The 23,557-nt window shown below is 36.6% G+C and overlaps 1 protein-coding gene across 2 annotated transcripts in view; it reads left to right on the top strand.

Annotated features, from left to right (window-relative positions):
• The window catches only part of NLK (nemo like kinase), a 152,775-nt gene that overhangs the window by 82,194 nt on the left and 47,024 nt on the right, over positions 1 to 23,557 (top strand). For both annotated transcript variants that reach the window (XM_028519105.2, XM_028519104.2), the window contains exons 2-3: positions 573 to 702; positions 11,817 to 11,872. In XM_028519105.2, coding sequence (XP_028374906.1) covers positions 573 to 702; positions 11,817 to 11,872 — 186 coding nt within the window. The remainder of the gene's footprint in view (positions 1 to 572; positions 703 to 11,816; positions 11,873 to 23,557) is intronic.

Below are 23,557 nucleotides of genomic sequence, written 5' to 3'. Positions count from 1 at the left end.
ACCTAGAAGCTACAGCCATAAGCTGGCACTTTAGGAGGGGACACAGTTCAACTACTGGTGGTACGGCAATCCTTACTACTGAAAGCTGTTCATTTCTATTTTCTTATCCAAAAATTTAAACCATGTTCTCTACGTTGACCTAAATGTGATGATATCTGAGTGAAAATCTCTTCCATCTTGAAATTGGTTCTGAAAATAAAGCATATAAAACTAATTTGACCTGAGTCACGTTAGTGCTCTATACTTTTTCCCTCCCATCTTTAAAATGGCTTTGCCACTAATAGTCCTCCTACTCCAGGTGTATTGCTAAGTAACCTCTCAGAAAGAGCAGCTGTTTATAGAAGTGTGGACAGGGATTAAAATTTTTTAAAAAGCATGGCAAATGACTTGTGTGGCTAAACATTCCCTTTGATTATAGATGTGTACTTTTTTAAGTCTCCTTTCTCACTGACATCTTAAGCTTTATTGGGGGTGCTTACTATTGAGTTTGTCATGCTCTGAAACATTTAACGAACAAAGTTTGGAATTGATTTCTCTCTTTTTTTCCTCTCCCCCAAATACTGCTTCTTTAGGTCAGTAACAGATCCAAGAGATGGAAAGAGAGTAGCACTCAAAAAGATGCCCAACGTCTTCCAGAATCTGGTCTCTTGCAAAAGGGTCTTCCGGGAATTGAAGATGTTGTGTTTTTTTAAACATGATAATGTAAGTGAAGTTGGTGTTTGGGATAAACTGTTTCCTAAGCATGCTTAATTGTATTAGTAAAGAACAAAAGAGAGTTAAAAAAGAAACAATCAAGTTATTGAATGGGTTTGGAAGCCTGCAACAAATTAACAATGAGCAAGTTTAAGTGAATTCTAAGATTTATTGACAGATAAATATTGATTGATATAAAGCAAATGTTCATATTTAGCTGAGGAGCAATACTAATATTCAACATGAAATAGAGTGTAATAAGTATTTTGTTGGCCAAAAAGTTTGGTGTGGTTTTTTTTTCCTTATGATGGCTCTAATAGTGTTTAGTTGTCTTTAACTTCATTTGAAACAATTTTGTTAGAGTATATTGTGACAGTTGTCATATGTGCATTGGTAAAAAAAATTTATCAAAATTGGTGAGTTTTTGTGCAGCCATTTTACTATTGAAGAGGGAAGAAAATATGTAATATTTTAGGCATATTATACTTTATTATTTCAGGAAAGGTAAAAATGCAACTGAAGCACAGAAAAAAAAAAAAAGGATTTGTACAGTATGTGGAGAAGGTACTGTGACTGATTGAACGTGTCAAGATTTGTTTGCAAATTTTCTTGGTTCTGTTGAAATTTTAGCCAAGTAATTCTTTGCTCTGGGGCTGTCTTACGCATTGGAAGCTGTTTAGCAGCATCCCTGGCCTCAGCCCACTAGAAGCCAATAGCAGGAGATAGCCAACATACTCAAAATGTCCAAATCAATAGTTATTGGTGAGAATGGAAAATGTGTCTTTCGCCCTGGCTGGCATAGCTCAGTGGATTGAGCGCGGGCTGGGAACCAAAGTGTCCCAGGTTCGATTCCCAGCCACGGTACATTCCTGGGTTGCAGGCCAGAACTGCCAGCAACCGCACATTGATGTCTCTCTCTCTCTCCCTCTCTCTCTCTCTCTCTCTCCCTCCCTCCCTTCCCTCTCTAAAAATAAATAAATAAAATCTTTAAAAAAAAAAAAAAGAAAGAAAATGTGTCTTTCATTTTATGAAGAAAACTAAACAGACTTTTTGGCCAACCCCGTAGTCAGGGTGATTTAAGTGAAAATAATTGCCTCTATTTTATTTTTATCCTATAATATTTCTAATCAGAGATTAAGTTAAAGATATAAGGAAACAGATTCGCCTCTTAAAAACAGTACAGCTCTTAAAATAACATAGGTTAGCTTTTTTTTTTTTTTTTTTTTTTATTTATTTATCTTTAGAGAGGGAACGGAGGGAGGGGGGGAGAGAGAGAGAGAGAAACATCAATGTGGGTGTTCCTGGGTTGCTGGGGGTTCTAGCCTGCAACCCAGGAATGTACCCTGGCTGGGGATCGAACCTGGGACACTTTGGTTCCCAGCCCGCGCTCAATCCACTGAGCTACGCCAGCCAGGTCCAGGTTAGCTTTTTTTATGGCTGTGTTTAAATTTGTCAAGACTCATGGGCAAACAGAATCATTATGGTTTGAGAGATAGCTTCACTTTAATCTTGAAATAAAAGTTTGATACAATTGCTTCTCGGCTTTTTGTCTGTGATGGGTAATGTCAGCATTGGACTTATGGTTTTCAGTTTCGTGTGAAAAGAAAAACTGCCTCACATTCTGCATTCGGTACTCAACCTGTGGTATTTTAATTACTGAAGTAAAAACTTTATCAGAAAAACAGTAATAATTTCTTGTGAGTCTGATTGCACAGGAACTTTTAGAACTTTGATCAAAGTATAGTTCTCTCTTTAAGAAAGAACTTTGTTAAATTTGAAATATTTGGTAAAACTAGGAATATCAAATTTATGTTTACTTGAAGCTCCTTTGTTTGAGGTAATTCATTTATGGATTGCCCTTCTTGAAATCATTTTTCTTTTTTTTTTTAAGGTTTTTATTTATTTATTTTTAGAGAGATGGGAAGGGAGGGAAAAAGAGAAGGAGAGAAACATCAGTGTATGGTTGCCTCTCACATGGCCCCAATTGGGACCTGGCCCGCAACCCAGGCATGTGCCCTGATTGGGAATCGAACCAGCGACCCTTTGGTTCACAGCCTGCACTCAGTCCACTGAACTACACCAGCCAGGGTGAAATCATTTTTCTTAATCTTTTTTTAAAAGTTATCACTATCTTTCTGGCAATTGGAACTGCCTAGCAATGTATTCGTTTCAATAACTTTAAAAATATCACTCATTTCTATTTTATGACTGGTTCCTTGAATTTTGGGAGTGATTTAAAGTGAATCTAGTGCTTGCTTAGTTTTTGCCTGAGTACCACCCTAACAACAAGGAATACAGACCTTACATACATTGTCAGACACACTAGTGAAGGTATTCATAATGAAGAAATATTTTGAAGGTGGCATCAGAAATTTGCTTATTAAGGTTTTCAGTAGTTTGTTATATTCAGACCTATCTTGGCTTCTTATAAAGGAGTGATGGTATAATAGGCTGCTATTGCTATTTTTTTCTTATAACTCATTCCCATGGAGTAACTAATTAAGTCACACAGTGTCAGAATTAATTGAGTAAGAAAAGAAACAAACTTAATTCTTGAAAATCACACATATTAAAACACAGCAACCACTGTCTGGAGCTCCTAATAAGCTCAATCATAAGAGAGTGCTTGTGACTTCTGTGGGAATACTCAAAAGTGAGCAGATGGTTGGAGATGAAGCTGGCATGGCACCACTATTTTATACATTTATGTTATGCTTTGCAGTCTATCTCCAAAAGCATCTCAGGGCCAGCATACCTGGTGTGTGTGTAATGTCTAAGAAGCAACTGGTATTTGACATAGTTACGGCAACGGATGTTTATTAATTGTGTCCTATTTATAGAGTGCAGTGCCAGGTTATGTGGAGGGTACAAAAAAGTTTAAAACATGGTCTTCTTTTGTTTTGAGGGGAGTGGACCAGGTGCTTAACACTTGTTAGTGTGTGTCAGGGAGTATGCTAGATGCTTTACATACATTAAGTCATTTAATCCTTAAAAATTCTGTCACAAAGGGCTTGTTATTCCTATTTTACAGAGGAATAAACCGAAGCTTAGAATTAAGTAATTTTCCCAAGGTGGAGGTGGCACAGGATTAGAGTGTAAATCTGTCTTGCTTCAGAGACCATATTTATTAATTTGGCAAACTTTTATTGTATACATCCTATATTCCTAAACTACATTAGCTTCTAGGGGTTTCTACCCTCAAGGAGTTTAGTAATGTGATAAATACTATGATAACAGTGCTATGGGAGGACTGCCTGCATGGTTAAACATTCATAAAGCACAGTCTGTATTCTCTGCCTACCAAAAAGCTGGGAAAGCAAACCCAGAAGTATTTTAGAATCACCAGTGAGCCTTAAAAATGCAGATTCATGGGTCTCATCCAGACCTACTAAATTGGGATCTCTGGGATTGAAGCCCCGGTAGCTATGTTATTTTAAGCTGCTCAGGTGAATGCTGGTGGACAAGTACCATAATATTAAGGAGAAGGGACAAATTGTTGTGTGGACTTAGAAACTTAAATACGGTTTAAACATGGAGAAGGTAAACCTTAAGATGAGTCTTGCCCTGGCTGGTGTGGCTCAGGTGGTTGAAGCATCATCTGTAACTGAAAGTTATGGGTTCAATCCCCGGTCAAGGCATATACCTAGGTTGAGGGTTCGATTCCCGGTCTGGGTGCACATTGTGGAAGACAATCAGGCAACCAGTCGATGCTTCTCTTTTACGTTGATGTTTCCCTCTCTCCCTTCCTCTCTCTCTAAAAGCAATGAAAAAATGTCCTTGGGCAAGGGTTAAAAGAAAGATGAGTCTTTTAAGACTAAGCTTTGATTGAATAAGAGAAGAAAAGAATATCATGATGAAAATGACATTTAGAAAGATTAACCTGGCCATTGTAGGAAGGTTGGATTTTAATTTGGATGTGGTTTTGTACGTGTCAGTATAGCTTCAAAGCCCTAAGAGGCTTTGTAATTTCTTTTGAACAGAACCTATAAAGTCACTATATCAAATTCATTGATTTCAGATGATTTGGCTGATTAAGATACACATATTGTTTTTTCCCTTAAAGTACGTTGTTTATCATCTTAAGGGATAGGTTTACCTTGATAAGGTAACTTAGGGAAACAAACAGGTTTAACTTTGTAAAAAACTGATGTTTAAACCCTGGCTGGCGTAGCTCAGTGGATTGAGCGTGGGCTGAGAACCAAAGTGTCACAGGTTCGATTCCCAGTCTGGGTACATGCCTGGGTACATGCTGCAGGCCATGACCTCCAGCAACCACACATTGATGTTTCTGTCTCTTTCTCTCCCTCCCTCTCCCTCCCTTCCCTCTCTATTAAAAAAAAAAAAAAAAAAAAAAAAAAATTAAATAAATAAGTAAGTAAGTAAAATCTTTAAAAAAAAAAAAAAACAAAACTGATGTTTAGACTTACCAGTAATGTCTAGTCAGAATCTGGGCTGTTAAAAAAATCTGGCAAAATATTCTTTACTTCATCCACCTATACCCTTTTGCATGTGTATACACACACATATCAGCATGGAAAAGAGATGATTCCGTTTTTTAAAAAATCTTGTATTTTGAGAATCTGATGAAATCTATGAACCCTCTCTTGGAAAAACACAGATACACAAAATTTTGTGTCATTTTAGGCTTTACCTGGTTCTCTAAAGCCCATTCAGAGCCCCCTTGGGTCCCATTGATTTCTGCTAAGAGTCCCTAAAATCCAAGTCTTAGGTTTTTTTGTCCTTGGGCAATAAGCACCAAGCACACAGTAGGCAGTCTGTTTGAAGAGTGAGTGAGTAAAGAATGAAAGTGATCAGAAAAGAGAAATCACAGGGTCTAGAAACCTCAGTGATCTCTCTCGGAGTTACTTATGCCCAGTCTTTTCATTCTGGAGTACTTTAGAGAAAAGTAAAGGAGACAAAGAGGAGATAGTGGAGGCAAAGAAGGATCATTCGTTTTCCTTTGTATAGTCTGCCCTAACCCAAACAAGGCCTCTTTGGGTCCATAGGTAGGATAAAGAATCATAGCAACATGGGGACAATAGGACCCTTCTCTGAATGTAGATATGCTGTTTATTTGTAGACATTATTAATGCTGATGTCTTTGCTAAGAACCATGAAAAGGCAAAAGATGCTGTCGACTAGGTTACTTTTTAGTGCATTTGGTTTTGTTTGCTCTGTGCCTAAAATTTGTGGTACTGGGCAGGTTCTTGGTGCATTTAAAATAACACTATCTCTTGTGCTCATGGTTTGCAATACTCATTGTAGTTAATAGACATGTTCCCCCCAAATTGAACTGTATATTCAATATAATCCCAGTCAGTATCCCAGCAGGGTTTATGTATATGTGTGTGTGGAAATTGACAAACATTCTCAATTCTATGGAAATGAAAAAGACCTAAAATACTCAAGACAATTTAAAGAAATTGAGTGAAGCTGAGATGCACACTTCCAGGTATTGAGACATATGAAACCACAGTAATCAAGGCAGCACAAGGATAAATAAATAGATTAATGAAATAGAATAGGGAGTCTATAAACCAACATATGCATATTATTTATAAGAGAGGTGGCACTACTGCAGTCCAGTGGGGAATGGATGGCCATTTCAGTATGCAAGAATCAATTAGCTATTCATGTGAAAACCTCTACTTCACAACATATACATAAATTAATTCAAAATGGGTTACAGACTTCAATGTGAACGGTAAAATAATAAAGCTTCTAGAATAAGACATACAAAACTATTTTCATGACTTTGAGATAAAGCAAAGATTTCTTAGTTGAAAAAGGAAGGCATTGACCATTTTTTAAAAAGATGTTAAGCTGGGCACCATTAACATTAAGAACTAATGCTCATCAAAAGTGAAGAGAATGAGCCCTGGCTGGTGTGTGTGGCTCAATATATTGAGTGCCAGCCTGTGAACCATAGGGTCACTGGTTCGATTCCCAGTCAGGGCACATGCCTGGGTTGCAGGCCAAGTCCCCAGTAGGGGGCGTGTGAGAGGCAACCACACATTGATGTCTCTCTCCCTCCCTTCCCCTCTGTCTAAAAATAAATAAATAAAATCTTTTTTTTTTTTTTTTTTTTTTTTTTTTTTTTTTTTTTTTTTTTTTAGTTAAGGGAATGAAAAGACAGACCTCAGGCATTATATCCAGCAAAAAAAAAAAAAAAAACTTATTTCCAGAATATATTATGTGATAGAACAATTTTTAAAAATATTTAGCATTTGAGGAAGACCATTAGAAATATTTACTTGACATTTTCCAGACTATAAATTCTGTATCTAAACATGTATCTTATAAAGAGCTTCTACAAATTGAGAATTTTTGCCCATCAATAAAAGACTTAGGAACTTCACAAAAGAGGATGATCAAATGGCTAATAAGCATATGACAATGTGCTGTAAGTCTTCTAGTCATTAGAGAAATGGAAATTACAACTACAATGAGATACTACTCTATATCCTTCAAAATGGCTGAAATAGCAAAGAGTGACAATACCCAGTGTTGGCAAGGATGGGAATCAACCGAAAGGCTTATTCTTGCTGAGAGTGTAAATTTGTAAAACCACTTAGGAAAACTTGGTTTCTACTAAAGCTAAATACACACCTTACCCAATGACCCAGTAATTCTACTACTTGGTATACTCAAGACAGATGATTGCATATATCCACCAAATGACCTGTACATAAATGTTCATAGTAGTTTTATTTAAAATATGTAGAAATTGGGAAACAACCCAAATGTTTGCCAACAGTACTCTGGATAAGTACGTTGTGTTGTATTCCACTCATATAATTGTGTATTCCACATCAATAAAAAAACACTGGTCCACATCAATGTGCATGTGTAGTTAATAGGCATGTTCCCCCCAAAATGAGCTGTGTATTCAGTGTAATCCAAATCATGAATCTCACAGGCATAACAATGAAATGAAAGAAGCCATACACAAAAGACTCCACTCTATGATTCAATTTGTATAAAGTTCAAGGACAGGCAAAATGACTATCTGGTGATGAAAGATGAGAATAGTTGGTGACCTCTGACTAGGGATGGGCTTTGACTAGAAAGGAATGAATGGGCCTTCTGAGTTGTTGAAATGCTTAATTTCTTGATCTAGATTTTAATCATAGAATAGAAAATTTCATCATACTATACGTGTGTGTAAAAATAAATTGAATTATACACTTGGTATTTGTGTACTTTAGGATATGTTACAACTCTATAAAAATAATAGTAATAACATAGTCTTGACCTTAAAAACCTTAAAATCTGTTGAAGGTGAGAGAATGAGAAGGAATTAGCTCCTTTGTTAAACATGGGGTTTAACTCAATTCTATGAACAGTTAAATTTCTAGTCTTTGTATTTAGAGTAAGATTATCCACAGCAATTGTTTTATTGATAAAGGGCTGACTAAAAAAACTAAGCCATTTACTGATCATATAACCAGTTGGTAGTGAATCTTCCATCATCACAGATGTTAAAATTCTAAAAAGCAGCTATTATCATGAGCTTTTTTTCCAGTTTATAAGATTCCAGAAATGTGCTGAAACTGTTTGGTAATGACAATTATTTAAGCTTTAGTTCATTTTTAAATTAGTCAAGTATGCCTACCTTTTTTTATATCTGAGATCCTTTAAGGGATTCATGGTGTTTTGGGATACATTGATTCTTTACAAGCATCCTCGTAGATTTGCAATGTAAGGCTAATTTCACACACTTTATTCCCACAAGTAATAGTGAAGTTATAGAGGGACTTGGGTTATTTAAACAGGGAGTCAGTCATGAAGTCTGAAGTTTGAAATTCTGCTAGTTTCTTCTCACTTCTGAAATTCCTGGGTCATTTCCACTGGTCTTAGCTCAGTTTGTGCCCCCTAGAGACACTAGTGCCGTCCTCTGATAACATTTTGAGGTAGAGAGAAAAGGACTGAAAAACAACAGGCGGTTAAAAAATCGACACAGAGTCTAAATTACTGCACCTTTGAAGCTAACAGTCATAGCTACGTGCTTTAGTGCAAACATCTAACCCTGTTTTATAAGGCTTTTCTACAAAAAGCCTCATCAAATTTGGAGTAAGAAAGCCTTATTCTTCTCTATCATGGTTTAAATGTATGGTTGTCACTTTCCTCTAGATAACCTCTAATTATAGTGGATAGATTTGAAGTGTGAAATAGCTTTGTCTAATGGACACTGTCACTCGCTGCATTCTGTTTTCCAGCAAGACAGGATGTATGTTGTTCAGATACAGAGTTTAGAGTCCGAAAGATGTCAGGTAAAACACTAATTTCTAGCAGCCCTCTTCAGGCATCAGATTTATGTTAAAGATTGTTCTGTCACATAATGAGAAATTAATTGACGTTTATTTGTGACACTAGCTAATTATAGGTTTGTTTAAAATATAGAAATGAAATAATTTATCTTTCATATGTTAAAAATTATTCTCTGTAGAAACTGGAAAACCTGTTGTTTTTTTTCACTTATACCAAGATTCTAAGTGTAAACATTCTAATTCAGAAAGGAAAGATAGATATTTTTTATAATAAACATTGAAACTATTTTAAAACCTTTATGTTTAGCTGGTTTTAAAGTGGGTGAAGGCTTTTTCATTACAGAAGGTTGAGGGGGAGGGGTGTTGAAGAAGGTCTGGGAGAATAAATGGTGACTTGGGGTGGTGAACACACACAGTACAGTGTACAGATGATGTGTTATAGAACTGTACACCTGAAACCTATATAATTTTATTAATCAGTGTCACCCCAACAAATTCAATAAAAATAATTTAAGTGACAAATGCTTGGCTTGGCTGAAAAAAGAATAATCTTTAAAATGAACAAAGTTTCTTCCACATAAATTGCGAGGGGAAAAGAAAAGGAGATGGAGGAGAAATCCATAGGTTAAAACTTAAAAACATAAATTAACCATAATGTGTAAATCTTAACTCCTGATTTAGACTAATAAACTTTTTTTAAAAAGAAAGTTGGGCCCTGGCTGGCGTAGCTCAGTGGATTGACCTCGGGCTGCAAACCAAAGTGTCACAGGTTCAATTCCCAGTCAGGACACATACCTGGGTTGCAGGCCATGGCCCCCAGCAACCGCACATTGGTGTTTCTCTCTCTCTTTCTCCCTCCCTTCCCTCTCTAAAAATAAATAAATAAAGTCTAAAAAATAAATAAAAATAGCACAATATTTTTTTAAAAAATTGGAAATTTGAACACTGCATGTTTGATGGTATTAAAAACACATTATGCATACATACGCAGTAGATAAGTCATTTCTTTGTTTTTCTTCATAATAAAACTGATATTAAGTTCAAAAATTAAAAACATTAAATATTTATAGTTGATAGTCATGTTTTTTAAATTTTTTATCTTTTAGAGATACTTAATGTATGGCTAAAATAAATTTAGTATTTGCTTCAAAGTTATATAGGGAAAGTGGAGGATACAGATGAAACTAGAATGGCCATGTATAGATAACTACTAAGTTCACATGAGTTACTTAAGTAATTGCAGGAGTATTCTTTATACTATTCTGCCCAGTTTTATGCATTTAAAATTCTTCATGATTAAAAAAATTGTTTTTCTTTTTTAAGATTTTATTTATATATTTTTATAGAGTGGGGGAGGGAAGGAGAAAGAGAGGAAGAGAAACATTGGTGTGTAGTTGCCTCTTGTGTGTGCCTCCCAATGGGGACCCAGCCTACAACCCAGGCATGTGCCTCAACCGGTATTCGAACCAGTGACCCTCTGGTTCGCAGGTGAAAACTCAATCCACTGAACCACACCAGCCAAGGCAAAATTGTTTTTCCTAATACACTAAGCTAAAGATCAGAAAATTTGAACTTGTACTACCACAAAATTTACTTCCCATTAAATAATTTCTTCCATATTCTTTGAACCTGGTATTTCTTGTTAGCAGGGTATGTTCACGTTCTTAGATGTGACATCATAGTTGAGACTTAAAAGAGTAGCTAGGCAGCTGACAGGTGAAGTAGGCCTATTTGTTATGTTTCGATGGCAGAAGTGACATTGGTAGTATGCTGCTTTTATGAAGGACTTGAATTCCAGATGACTTTAAAGTCTTTTTTCCCCACCCTTAGTGACTTCTGTTTTTTGAACTTGAAATAAAATTCAAAATGCTTAACATAATTTTAAAAAATTTTATGTGATCTATCCCCTGCCTTTCTCTCTTCTGTTTTGTCTCAGCCTATTTTCCTCCTACCCCGTATGTTCCATAAGCACTTACATTTCTGTTTCTAGAATATTTTTGGTTCTTCCTTGCCTCCATGACTTACATTGCCTGACCAACTTCTGTTCAGCCTTCCACTCTTAGAGTCAAGTAGTGTTACTTCAGAAACTTTGTCCCCGCTCCTCTTTACTTTTTCCCTTAGTAATAATAAAGGTTGTAAGTATATATTTGTGTAACTGTTTGTTTGTTTAATGCCTTCCTCTTCCCTGTTCATGAGAGCCGGAATATCAGTTTTGTTCATTATAACCAAGAGCCTGCCACAGTGCCTGCCAGGCAGAATACACTTATTAAATATTTTCTTATTAAATATTTTTCAAACAGAGGAATAAAGGAATGAATGTTAGGTATGGCTCCTTGTGCTATTAGAATGATACCGATAATTTAAAATAGGACATTTCTTTCCAGTGCTGTCCTATGCAGGGGTTCCGGTAGCTTGTAGTATAACCCAGTTGCCTCTCTCATTTGGTTGAGGAAGAACTATCTTTTAGATCATAGGTGGCGAACACAAGGCCTGCGGTCTAAATCCAGCCCTCCACCTTGTTTCTACCCAGTGGCAGTGCCGAGCTCCTTGCCCCTAGTTAAGGAGTAGTTACATTTATACAATCCTAAAATTATATTTGGCCCTTTGAAGGCAACTGTGGGGCTGATGTGGCCCCCGGTGAAAATGAGTTTGACACTCCTGAATTAGATAGTAAGTTTACAAACCTATGTTAATGTTTAGGACTCTTTCTTGACTGATAAATTTAGTTAACCTCAGTGGGAAATTGTAACTAAGCCTTAAATCATTGAAGTGTTAATGGTATTTACTTACATATATATCCTTTGTTATTTCCTTTTTAGTTCTCTAAATCTTACTTCTTTTTTCTTTTCTCAGGTACTCTCTGCCCTTGACATACTCCAACCTCCACACATCGACTATTTTGAAGAAATGTATCCTACACAGGGAATGTGAAAGTTGGGGACAATTTTTTTAATTAATTTTTCTAGCATCTTTCAGGGTTCTTGCCTTGAGGTGTATTAAATGTCATCCTTGCAGAGGTGGTCCAGTACCTGAAACCAGGTAATTTTGAAATCCCAAGTATCTGACAGAGCTTAGTATTACCAATAATATATTGTGAGTGGTGATACCACAAAACAGGACTTCTGAGCAGATATTTTACTTATTCCACTCATAGCCTTAGAAAATAGGTTATTACTATCGCCATTTTGCAGATTAACCAGTGGGGCAGCTGTGTTGTGATGGAACTCAATAAAGTGCTCTTGTCACTAACCAACAGCAAGTTAAATTTCCCAGCTTCCTTAGAATAATGGCAATGGTGATAATGATGGTTGTCACTTACATAAGTTTTTATCAGATGCAAGGCACAGTTCTAAGTTCTTTACACATATGAGTTTATTCAACTCCTATAACAGCCATCCGAGGAAGGTATTATGATTATTCCTATTTAACAGGAAGGAAATTGAGACACAAAAGATTTTAGAAAAGTAAAAAACTTGACCGAGATCGCAGAGCTGGTAAGTGTTGGGACTGAGGTTCACTTCCAGGCAGTCTGACTATTCTAGTCTTGGTTTCAACTACTACATACATGATTCTCTCAGGATAGAGGCTTTAACATTTTCCTATCAGCACTACAGTTAATGCATAAAAACAGTATGTCAGGTATCATGAATAATAATGAACTGTAAAATAATGCCTGATAATAGCTCCTGGGACTATGCATGGAAAAAAATTGAAAAGTAAGTTAGCCCATCTGACATTCCTAGTCAAAGCATCACCATTTACCATTCTGTACTTGTTAAAGCTTTAAGTGAAAGACAGAAAATCCTAAATCATTGAATTCAGTGAGCTCATGATAGTACTGTTTATTCACTCAAGGATTTTTATTAACACTAGACCTGTGACTCAGAATGGAAACCAATATAATAACAAGATAGTTTTTCTGATTGAGCAGTGAGCTAAACGAAAATCTCATTCTTATGCAGGTGATAGGTAATTTCATATTTAAAGACAGATAATTATCTTTGATAATTTCCTTAGTAACTGGGAATAATTAAGAGCTTCCCAAAAGGAAAGAGACCAACTAAACTAACTAGGGAATTGGGAAGTCATATAAGGTGATAGAATTGTCACTAATTGACATTGCTAAGATGTTTTGATCTAATAAACCAAAATCTTTTTCTTTTTAAGATTTTATTTATTTATTTTTAGAGAGGGAAAGGAGGGAAAAAGAGGAGAGAAACGTGATGTGTGAGAGCAACAGCAGTCAGTTGCCTCTTACACACCCCCAGCTGGGGACTTGGCCCACAACCCAGGCATGTGCCCTGACTGGGAATCGAACTGGTAACTTTTGGTCCACAGGCCAGCACTCAATCCACTGAGCCACACCAGCCAGATCCAAAATCTCTTGGATGCTATAATCCTTAATGATACTTTAACCCATGAATCTGTTACGGAATTAGTCCCTTTGTAAAGGGTTAACTCAGTGGACTTGGGGTACTCCAGCCCTGCACATTCCAAAGAAAAGACTGGCCCTTGACTGACTCTGTGCTGGTAAGAGTGTCTTTATATACCTGAGTTCTTGGGCCATGCCAGATGGTTCTGACATACCCTTTTTTAAAAAGTACAAAATAACCTAAAGATAAAAGAATTGAGAAAGTTCTTTTCTCCTCAACTATATGTCAGTAGTAGCAATTGAGGAAAAAACATTAATGATTCCTTTTTGTTTTGTGGGAAGGAAATTCACATACTAGAAGACATTCCTATGAGTATGTATTATTATCACTGCCTCTTTGGAAATAAAGTCACTGACACCAAACCTTGAAATTAGAAGAAATCCTCTTTATTAAATAAAAATTTTACTGTATTATAGGTTGTGGAGGGTGGGTGAGGAGCAAGATTACCCTTCAGGTTCAATGATTTGCTGAAAGGACTCAGGGGACCCAGAAAGCTATTTTACTTGTGGTTAGAGATTAAAATCAGCAAAGGAAAGAGGTGCATGAGGCAGAGTTCAGGAGAAACCAGGCACAAAATTCTAATTGTTCTCTCCTGGTGGAATTATACAGATAGTGCTTAATTCTCCACGCAATGATGTATGACAACACAGGCAATGTTGTCAACTGGGGAAGCTCATATGAGCCTTGGAATTCAGGGTTTTTATTGGAGGTCTGTCAGGTAGGCAGAGACCACCCAAGGAACCTTAGCTACCCAGTCTCCGGCCCTCCACCCTTCTCTCAACCCAGAGTTTAAAATAATATGGCTGGACCAAGGCCCAAGCAAACAAAAACAGGTGTAAACCATAAATCACGTTGTTCGCATGAACTGTGTGGTGTGGCCAAAGCTCCAGGTATATTGAGATGCTCTTATGAAGCAGGATATTGCAGGGGCGCAAAGGTTATTTTCCAGCAGCCCAGTCAGGAGCCAGTCCTAAAGACTTTTGGAATGTGTAGGATTTGGGTATCCCAGATCTGCTGCATTAACCCTTTGTTGAATGTAGGCCTTCTGTGAGGAAAGAATGTTTTCATATAAGATAATTGGTGAATATGGGTGTATTTAGTAAATACCAAATATACTTAGATTCTCTTCACTGAACACTTAGCTATACATTTTCTGTCTTACAGTTTGAGCATGAATTACTTATATCAGGTATTAGTTTTGTGTATTTGGGTTTGTCATTCCTTTAAAAGCCCTATGTGTGCTCATAAGCTGTGATTTCTCTGTCATTATTATTGACCATAATTTAATTGAGTTGGGAGATACTTGATTTGTTATCATTTTAAATACTTGCAGAACAGAGGAAAAGTTAGCATAGTTATGATTTAAAACCATGAGTGGCATAGGTGGTATAGTAGCTACTGGTAGCTGATTTCAGCCCATTTCATTAGTTAGCAAAATGTTTCTATGAAATTCCTTTCCCCAAAATTGTTCATGAATGTTTAAATAAAAGACTTTGCCATTAAATGGGTATGGAACCCTCTGGTATACCATTTACTTAAATGTTTTCCTTTTTTATTTATTTATTTTTACCTTCAGGTTTAAAAATTAACACTTTTGCTTTCGTAGTAACTAGCTGGCTACAGATAGAAAAATGTTTCAAACTTAAACCTCATAATTCTTATTTTCTCTTACATAATTTTTGGTTATGTAGAATGTAGAATGATGCACAGAAAAAAAAGTATTTTCCAGTGGTGCCTTTTGGAAAACACTGAATCCTTGTAACATAAAAAAGGAATTAAACCTATAGCTGCCACAGGATTATAAAGACTTTAAGAAGGCATGATTTAGCTTGGAGTACAGGGTACTAAAAATTTGTGTTTTTAAATGGAAACATAAGAAATGCCTTAGTTACATATATATGCTCTGCCTTTGCTGATTTTTTAAAAATATCCTAAATTGGAATTTTCTGTGTCCCATGCTTCTTAAAACAAATATATTGTAGCCAAAGCAAAAATATTTTTCTGTAATTTCAATCTGAAAAATAAGACACCTTCAAAAAGTACAGAAATATTGAGCATTTAATAGGATCTGAAGTTATTATATGATTTCAACTTAATGTTACCCATCTGTGACAGCAGCTCCCTCTGTAGTATCTCAGAATTATGGCACATACATTACATGTAGTTTTAGAAGATGTTTTTTTCTTTTTTTAATTAGAGGATAGTTGTATCTTTGAAGATTTTAGAAAGGATAATATTTTTAGTTTTAAATATATGGTCATGGAATTGTGCTTTAAGAAACTGTTTTTGAGTCTATAGCCATAGCATTCTGAACATGCCTGATCTTGTCTGAAGAAACTGTTTTTTCAGATCTGTTTGAGGTTCTGTCACTTTAGGTACCTTCTAAGTATATTGCTTTGCATCTAATGGATGTTCTAATACTTAGTTGATAAAAGAATCAGTTCATAGAGTCAAAAATATATATTCACCATATTATTAAGTTATAAAGGAGAGGAAATAATCTTAAGTAATCTTCCATTGTATATACAGTACCACATCATTACACTTTTTTCTAGATGAGAAAATTGAGATATTATATTGCATATGTAACTTTTAGTAGACAAACATTTTAAACCAGAAGATGTCTTTAAAACTAATTGAATAGTTACTGTATTAGAAAAATCTGAGGTTTTTGCCCACCAAAAATTTAGCTTGGGTTGTGAAAGATATGCATCTTTAAGTAACTCCTTAAGCAGCTTTTAAAAAGACAATGTCCAGATCATAACTATTTACAAATCTACCTACAGATTTAGCAGATGTAAAAGATTTAACAGGAGTTAAGTATGAAAGAAGCAGTAAATTTACCACGACCTCTGTATATCTAGCTTTTTGTTTTCATATTTTTAAAATTTAATGTATTGACCTAGAAAACATTTTTTAATAATTAAGAAAGATTATATATTTTTCTGAGATGAACTTTTAGCTTGCTAAAAGATTGCATTATTTCTTTTACACTTTGACTTTCTATTTGGAAATCTGTATGAAAACAGTTTGGCACTTAATTACTTTGAGCCTACTGAAATTTAATCCAAGAGAAACCAGTTCTAACTGTTTGATTGGAAAACATTCTTTATCATGCTTCATCAGGATTCTGGACTGTATACATAAACAAGCTCCTTCCCAGAAAGTACTAGATACCAATTTGATTGGAAACTAAAATTTGGCTTGCTTTGGGGAAAGCTTATGTATAACTTGAAACATAATCTAAGTATTTTATGGAGACGGATATAGGGTGGTACAGGTCTTTGGTGCTAGAAGCAATTATAAGCTGAAACCAATGGAAATGAGAAGTAATGGAGTGACCATGTCCCAATTTGCCAGGACTTTAGGATTTTACCTGATGTCCTGGTATAATGAGTTCTTCCTTTCACTTGTAGAAGTGCTGCTGTTTGGATAACAACAGCTTTGGCTTGCCCAGGCAATGTTTAAATGGGAGTCTCTTGTCATAAAGGCAGTGAAGTAACTTACATGTCCATTTCAGCCAGTTAGAGCCCTTGATAGGCAATCATGTAGTTTTTGGCTCTCCAGATGTATTAATTTAATTGATAGTATTGCACACTGTATTTCATAGCAACATTTTATATTTTAAGGAATACACAATATATGATTCCTGTTACTATGAAACCATTCTAGGAATCATTGCAGAGCTAAGAATAAAAAAAATGAAATGTGTATATGCATATGTAAGTGTGCTCTTCCTGCAACAACAGTTACTAGTATCTGCATCCTAGGAGCTTCGAAAATTGCAATATTGTTAGAATTTCCTGTTCATTTACTTCATAAACATAAGAATTGACTGTGTTCCCTAAGACCTGAAATGTTTAAAAATTTTGCTCACTGATATATTCCCAGCCCTTAGAACAGTGTCTAACAGTGGGTACTAAATAAATATTTGTAAAATTAGTAAATAAGGTAGTCTCTGCTCTTGAGGTTTGTAATCTAATGGGGAATACAATCAGATAAATATTTATCATCTAGGTTGGAAAGTATAGCAATAAAAAAGAATCAACATATTCTATGAGAGCATTGGAGGTCTAATTTTCTCTTTTTCCCCATTTTAGTTTCCAAGCTGGATTACTCAAAAAGCATTTGATGACTTAAAAATTTTTTTTCTTCCACTGTCACCAATTTTGACTTCTTACCTCTGACACCTAGTACAGAATGATATAGAAAAAGGCAAAACAGAGGAAAAGTTGCAGAACAATCCAAAAGCAGTGGAATTCCTGACTCTAACCACCACCTAGATGATATCTCATCAGGTTTATTTATTGAGCCAAACTTTTAGTACCACCATATATATAATATTGTACTAATCTTTGTGGAAAATTACAGATGAAGAAATTGAACCTCAGAGAGGTACATAACTTGTCCAAAGTCAATTAAAAATGACAGAGCTGGGATTTGAATCCATGTTGACTGGTCCAAAGGGCCAGGAGTGCTTGAAACCTAATGCTGCCTTTTAATGCTTTCCTTCAAGAATGCAGTCTGAAGTGAGATAAGATGTAAAGAAATAACTATCATATATGATAGAATGTGCCAGTAGAATATACAGAGGTGGTATGAGACTTTTAAAAGAAGATTGCTTAAAACAATCTTCTGGCAGTGAAAACAATAAGACTTCATGGAAGAAGAGACATTTCAGATGAGTGTGGAAGGGTGATAAGGATTTAGGCAGGGATCATTGAGGAGGATGGATATTCTAGATGGAGGGAGTATCCGGTACTTCTTTTAGGGAGTGGCAAATCATTTTACAGTTGACCGTAGGTTAGTTAGCATGCATGATAATAAGAAATTAAGCTACGTGGGGCCAAGTCATGGAGGGCCTTGAATGTTGAACTAAGGAAATTTGCCTTTATTTGGTAGGCATTTGAAAGCCCAATGAAAGATGTTTTTTGTAGTGAGGAGTATACAATTAAAAAATGTTCTTTATAAACTTGAAGAGTTTCTTTTGGGAATGATACAGTTCTAGAATTGGACAATGGTGATAATTCCACAATATTGTAAATGTACTTAATGCCACTGAATTATACATGCAAAAATGGTTAAAATGGTAAATTTTGTGTTATGTATATTCTATCAGTCTCTTTTTTTTTTTAATTTTTAACATTTTAACAAGGACTTGGCTGACAGGCAGTGACTATTGTAAAATGAAAACAGAAGGATTCTTAGCAGCTGATTGGGACTTTTTTCACTGTTGTACTCAACAGTCTGGGTTTTGATGTTGATGACTTGGTTGGGTTGAGTATTTAAGGAAATGAAGGAATTGGGGGGTAGGGGGCTACCTTGAACATACAGAATGGCCACATTGGAAGAGAAGCAATTGAAATTAGAAGAGGACTTGGTATATTGTGAGAAAGGAGAGAGATGAGATCCAAAGACAAAGCATTGGAATGAAAGCAAAAAGCAGGTTTAGCCGCAGTAGTAGTGCAGTTAGAATATGACATTGTGTTCTAAGAAAGAACAAGTTGTAATTGCTGTAAGATATAAAGTAGAGCCATGCTTTGAAGTGGATGAAGTGGAATAAAAATGAAAGTCCTTACAGTTCAGATGGTTAAGAAACTGAGGGGTAGAGATTCTCTACCCTGGCTTCACATTGAACTCACCTAGAGAGCTTTTTTTAAAAATGCAGAACTTCTGGCCAAGATGGAGGCGTAGGCAGACATACTGGGCCTCCTCGCACAACCAAGATAGGGATAACAACAATTTAGAAACAGAATAACAACCAGAACTGACATAAAATTGAACTGTATGGAAGTCAGACAACTGAGGAGTTGAAATAGACACGTTCATCCAGACCAGTAGGAGTGGCGGAGTCGGGCAGCCGGGCGGGGAGGGGTGTTGGGAACTAAGAGCGTTGGGACCTGCGTAAGGCATCGTGGGCACACTAGACTGCAGTGGGTGGACCCTGTGCGTGCAAGCGGCGGCTGGCAGACCCTGGCCGAGGGCTGGCAACCAGCAGACCCAGTGAGGCAGACCCAGCAAGGCAGAGATTGTGAAGCAAGGCACTGCGCAAGGCGGCTGGCTGACCTGGCCGTCCCAGGGTCCCAGCGCCCAGAAATAGAGCCTCGGGGCACCAATTGAAAACACCTGTGGGGGGGTTGAGGCACAGGGAGAGACTCCCAGCCTCACAGGAGAGGTCATTGGAAAGACCCACAGAGTGCACAAGCCTACCCACATGGGAATTAGCACCAGAAAGGCCCAGTTTGCTTGGGGGAAGCTGCGGAAGGGACTGAAGTCCAACAGAAAGTAAAGCAAGCACCATTGTTCCCTCTCAGACCCTGCCCCCACATACAGTTACAACCCAGCCACTGGGTTGCCCCGCCCTGGTGAACACCTAAGGCTCCGCCCTGCACACGTAACAGGTGCGACAAGACAAAAAAAAAAAAAGATGGTTCAAACAGAAAAATAAGTGAAAGCCCCAAAACCAATACTTTTAAGTGACCGAGAGATAGCCAGCCTATCAGATACACAGTTCAAAACACTGGTGATCAGGATGCTCACAGAATTGGTGGACTTTGGTCTCAAATTAGATGAAAAAAATGAAGGCTACAATAAGTGAAATGAAGAAGAATGCACAGGGAACCAATAGTGATGGAAAGAAAGCTGGGTCTCACATCAATGGAGTAGACCAGAAGGGAAAAAACAGCATACAATTAGAAAAGAATGAAGAAATCAAAAAAATGAGGAGAGGCTTAGGAACCTCCAAGACATCTTTAAACATTCCAACATCCAAATTATAGGGGTACAGAAGGAGAAGAAGAAAAGCAACAAGTGGGAAACTTATTTGAACAAATAATAAAGGAGAACTTCCCCAATCTGGCAAAGGAAATAGACTTCCAAGAAGTCCAGGAAGCTCAGAGAGTCCCAAAGAAGTTGGACCCAAGAAGGAACACACCAAGGCACATCATAATTACATTAGCCAAGGTAAAAATGAAGGAGAGAATCCTAGAGCAGCAAGAGATAAGGAAATAGTAACCTAAGGAGTCCCATCAGACTGTCAGCTGATTTCTCAGAAGAGACCTTCCAGGCAAAAAGGGGCTGGAAAGAAGTATTCCAAGTCATGAAAGGCAAGGACCTACATCCCAGATTGCTCTATCCAGCAAAGCTTTCATTTAGCATGGAAGGGCAGATAAAGTGCTTCTCAGATAAGGTCAAGTTAAAGGAGTTCATCATCACCAAGCCCTTAATATATGAAATGTTAAAAGGACTTATCTAAGAAAAAGAAGATAAAAAACATGTATAGTAAAACAACAGCAAATTCACAATTATTAACAACCACACCTAAAACAAAAGCAAAAAGAAACTAACCAAACAACTAGAACAGGAACAGAACCACAGAAAGGGAGATCACATGGAGGGTTAGCAACAGGAGAGTGGGAGGAGGAGGGGGGAAAGGTATGGAGAATAAGTAGCATAGATGGTAGGTAGAAAATAGACAAGGTGAGGACAAGAATAGTATGGGAAATGTAGAGCTAAAGAACTTATGACACGTGGACATGAACTAAAGGGGGGGATGTGAGTGGGAGAGGGTGTGTAGGGTGGAGGGGAATGAAGGGGGGTAATGGGACAACTGTAATAGTATAATCAACATATATTTAAAAAAATTAAAATGCAGATGCACAGACCCTATATCTCAGAGATCTGGATTTTGATGGGTTGAGTTGTGTCCTGGACATCCATAATGTATTGTTGTTTTCTTTTTTTGTTTTTAATGTTACCCCCCCCCCCCATGATCTTAGTGTGCCTTCAGGGTTGGGATCCACTAGGCTGAAGAACTGGAGTGATTATCAGTGTGAATGTTGAAGTTATCATTTAGCACCTGAGGGACTTTGAATATGCAAATGTAAGCCAGCTAGTTGTTGTCATCTAGGTAAGACTGGATTATTGTAAAGGCTGCTAGATGAAACAAGGGTAAGAGACTATGGAATTTGTTACTGGTATGTCTTTCTTTAAAGAGGTCTTAGAGCAATGGCCCTGGGACTAACCATAGCCTGGAAAAAGGGTAGGAGAGAAGGAAGCAGCTTACTCCTCTACTTACCATCTCTTTAAATGGAGACCATGTTCCCCATAATCATGTTCATGCTCTTCTTGTAAGTCCATCATAAATGCTTTTTTCAAAAAAAAATTTGATTTTGGAGAGAGAGAGGAAAGAAGAGAGAAAAACATTGATTTGTCCCACTTTTTTATGCATTTATTGCTTCTTGTATGTGCCTTGACTGGAGATTGAACCCGCAACCTTGGCATATCAGGACAATGTTCTAACCAACTGAACTACCCAGCCAGGGCATAAATGCTTTTTTGACAACCAATTTAAATGTGATTGATCTACATATCTTTAATAATTAATCTCAAGACCCAATTTATCGTCTGTTTAAGCTTTAAGAATCTTAGAATATATCTTATTTTAGGAAAAAAGTTCTAACTTTATTCTAATTCTGACACATTAACAATGGAAAGAGCAGATTTCAAAATGAGATTTCAGAAGTTTAAGTCTATATGTGTCTTTGAATCAGAGCCTTGAGCTAATCACCCAAACTCTGCTTTGTTTATTCTTTGAACTATGAGTTTTTGAACTTATAATAGAGCCAAAGTCATGCATTTAAACTGAAGCATATACAACATGGGTGGGGTTTTTTTTTACATCATTAAAAGAGAGAGAGATCATTTAACTAGTTTTTGCCCAATGCCATTCATTTAGCTTATTTCCCAAAGTGAACATGAGATAGGAATAAAGACTGTACTATTCCCTCAGGTAATTTCAGCTCTCATAGGCTTCCCATAGTGAGAGCATTTCACCAAACTGACTGTGATGCTGGTGCTGAGAGAGGTGCTGTAATACAACCTGTTTTGTACGGGGTTTGATCAAAGAAAACAGCTTCTCTGCCCCAATACCAGAGAACACAGTACTGTTGAATTGAATGAGAGTTAGATATATTGGTCTCCAACATAACGCCTTCCCAGACGATTCTTTGTGAAAATCATGTTTGTTTTATGCCCTAACTTTAGAACTTTATTTACCCTCAGGAAAGATGTACCAGCAGGTAGTGTACAGTGTAACAGCCATTGCTGTTATCCTTAAGGAGTTCATGGTTCAATGGAGATGATTGACAATTTTCAAATAATTATAATACCAGGTAATCAGTTGTACAATAGAGATATTAGCCAAATTTTCTTAAGCAGAAGAAGCTGCCCTGCCCTCCTCTCCCCCCAAAAAAGGAATTTGGAAGACTGATATGGAGCTTACTGTTTTCCTAGAATAAGGCATTTTCACTAGTTCTTCCTATATCAATCCATAAAGGTCAAGTACCTATTTGTAAAATAAATATATTTGCAGTATTTCCAGTATTTCTTATTTTTCACTAAATTTAGGTAGTATCTGATATCTGTTGGTGGGTCCAAGTAACCCTTTTTGCATAGTTGTAATTAAATAGAAATGGGGACCAATTCTAATAGGTGGCACGTTTAAGTGCATAATAGAACATTCATTCCATAAATGTTAGAAAGTGGGGGCTGTAAACAAGTGGATAAGGCACAATGGCGTATCTTATATATATTTTTTTCTAGCTTTACTGAGATATAATTAACATAAAACAGATCTATCTGGACAGAGAAAGCAGATCACTTAAAATGAAACACTATTTTATTTTGTCTCTTCTTAACTGCCTTAAAAAGTATTCAGAAAAAGACTTCTCTAATATTCCTCTCCTGGATTCTTTCTTCTGGGTTTTTGTTCTCTATATATTTTGAATCCTCGCTGCCCTTCATAACTTTTCCTCTTAATAACTTTGTCTTTTAAAATCTTCAACCAAAAATGAATTTCACCGGTAATGGGTAGCACTGGGTAGATAAGGAAGTACCAGTAGCTTGGCATATTGAGAGGTTTGTCCTCTCTTCATAATGCTGTTCGTGATTGTGTGTACGACTGATGGTGATCTACTCTTGGTTTTAATGACATCATTCTTGCAGCTTTACAATAGATCAGACTGGAGTAAATTGCTCTCATTCTGTTGGGCAGAAGGACATTTGAAACCAGGTTGTCTGGATACAGAAATAAGTTTTTCACGGTTAAGAAAGGGTGAGTGGGTCTAATTTGAGGGCGCTTTGTCTATTGGAGAAAGTGTT

This window comes from Phyllostomus discolor, chromosome 8 (genome assembly GCF_004126475.2).
Source record: "Phyllostomus discolor isolate MPI-MPIP mPhyDis1 chromosome 8, mPhyDis1.pri.v3, whole genome shotgun sequence".
NCBI lineage: Eukaryota > Metazoa > Chordata > Mammalia > Chiroptera > Phyllostomidae > Phyllostomus > Phyllostomus discolor.
Note: the sequence above shows the minus strand (reverse complement) of the source record. Positions and strands in the feature narration are given on the sequence as shown.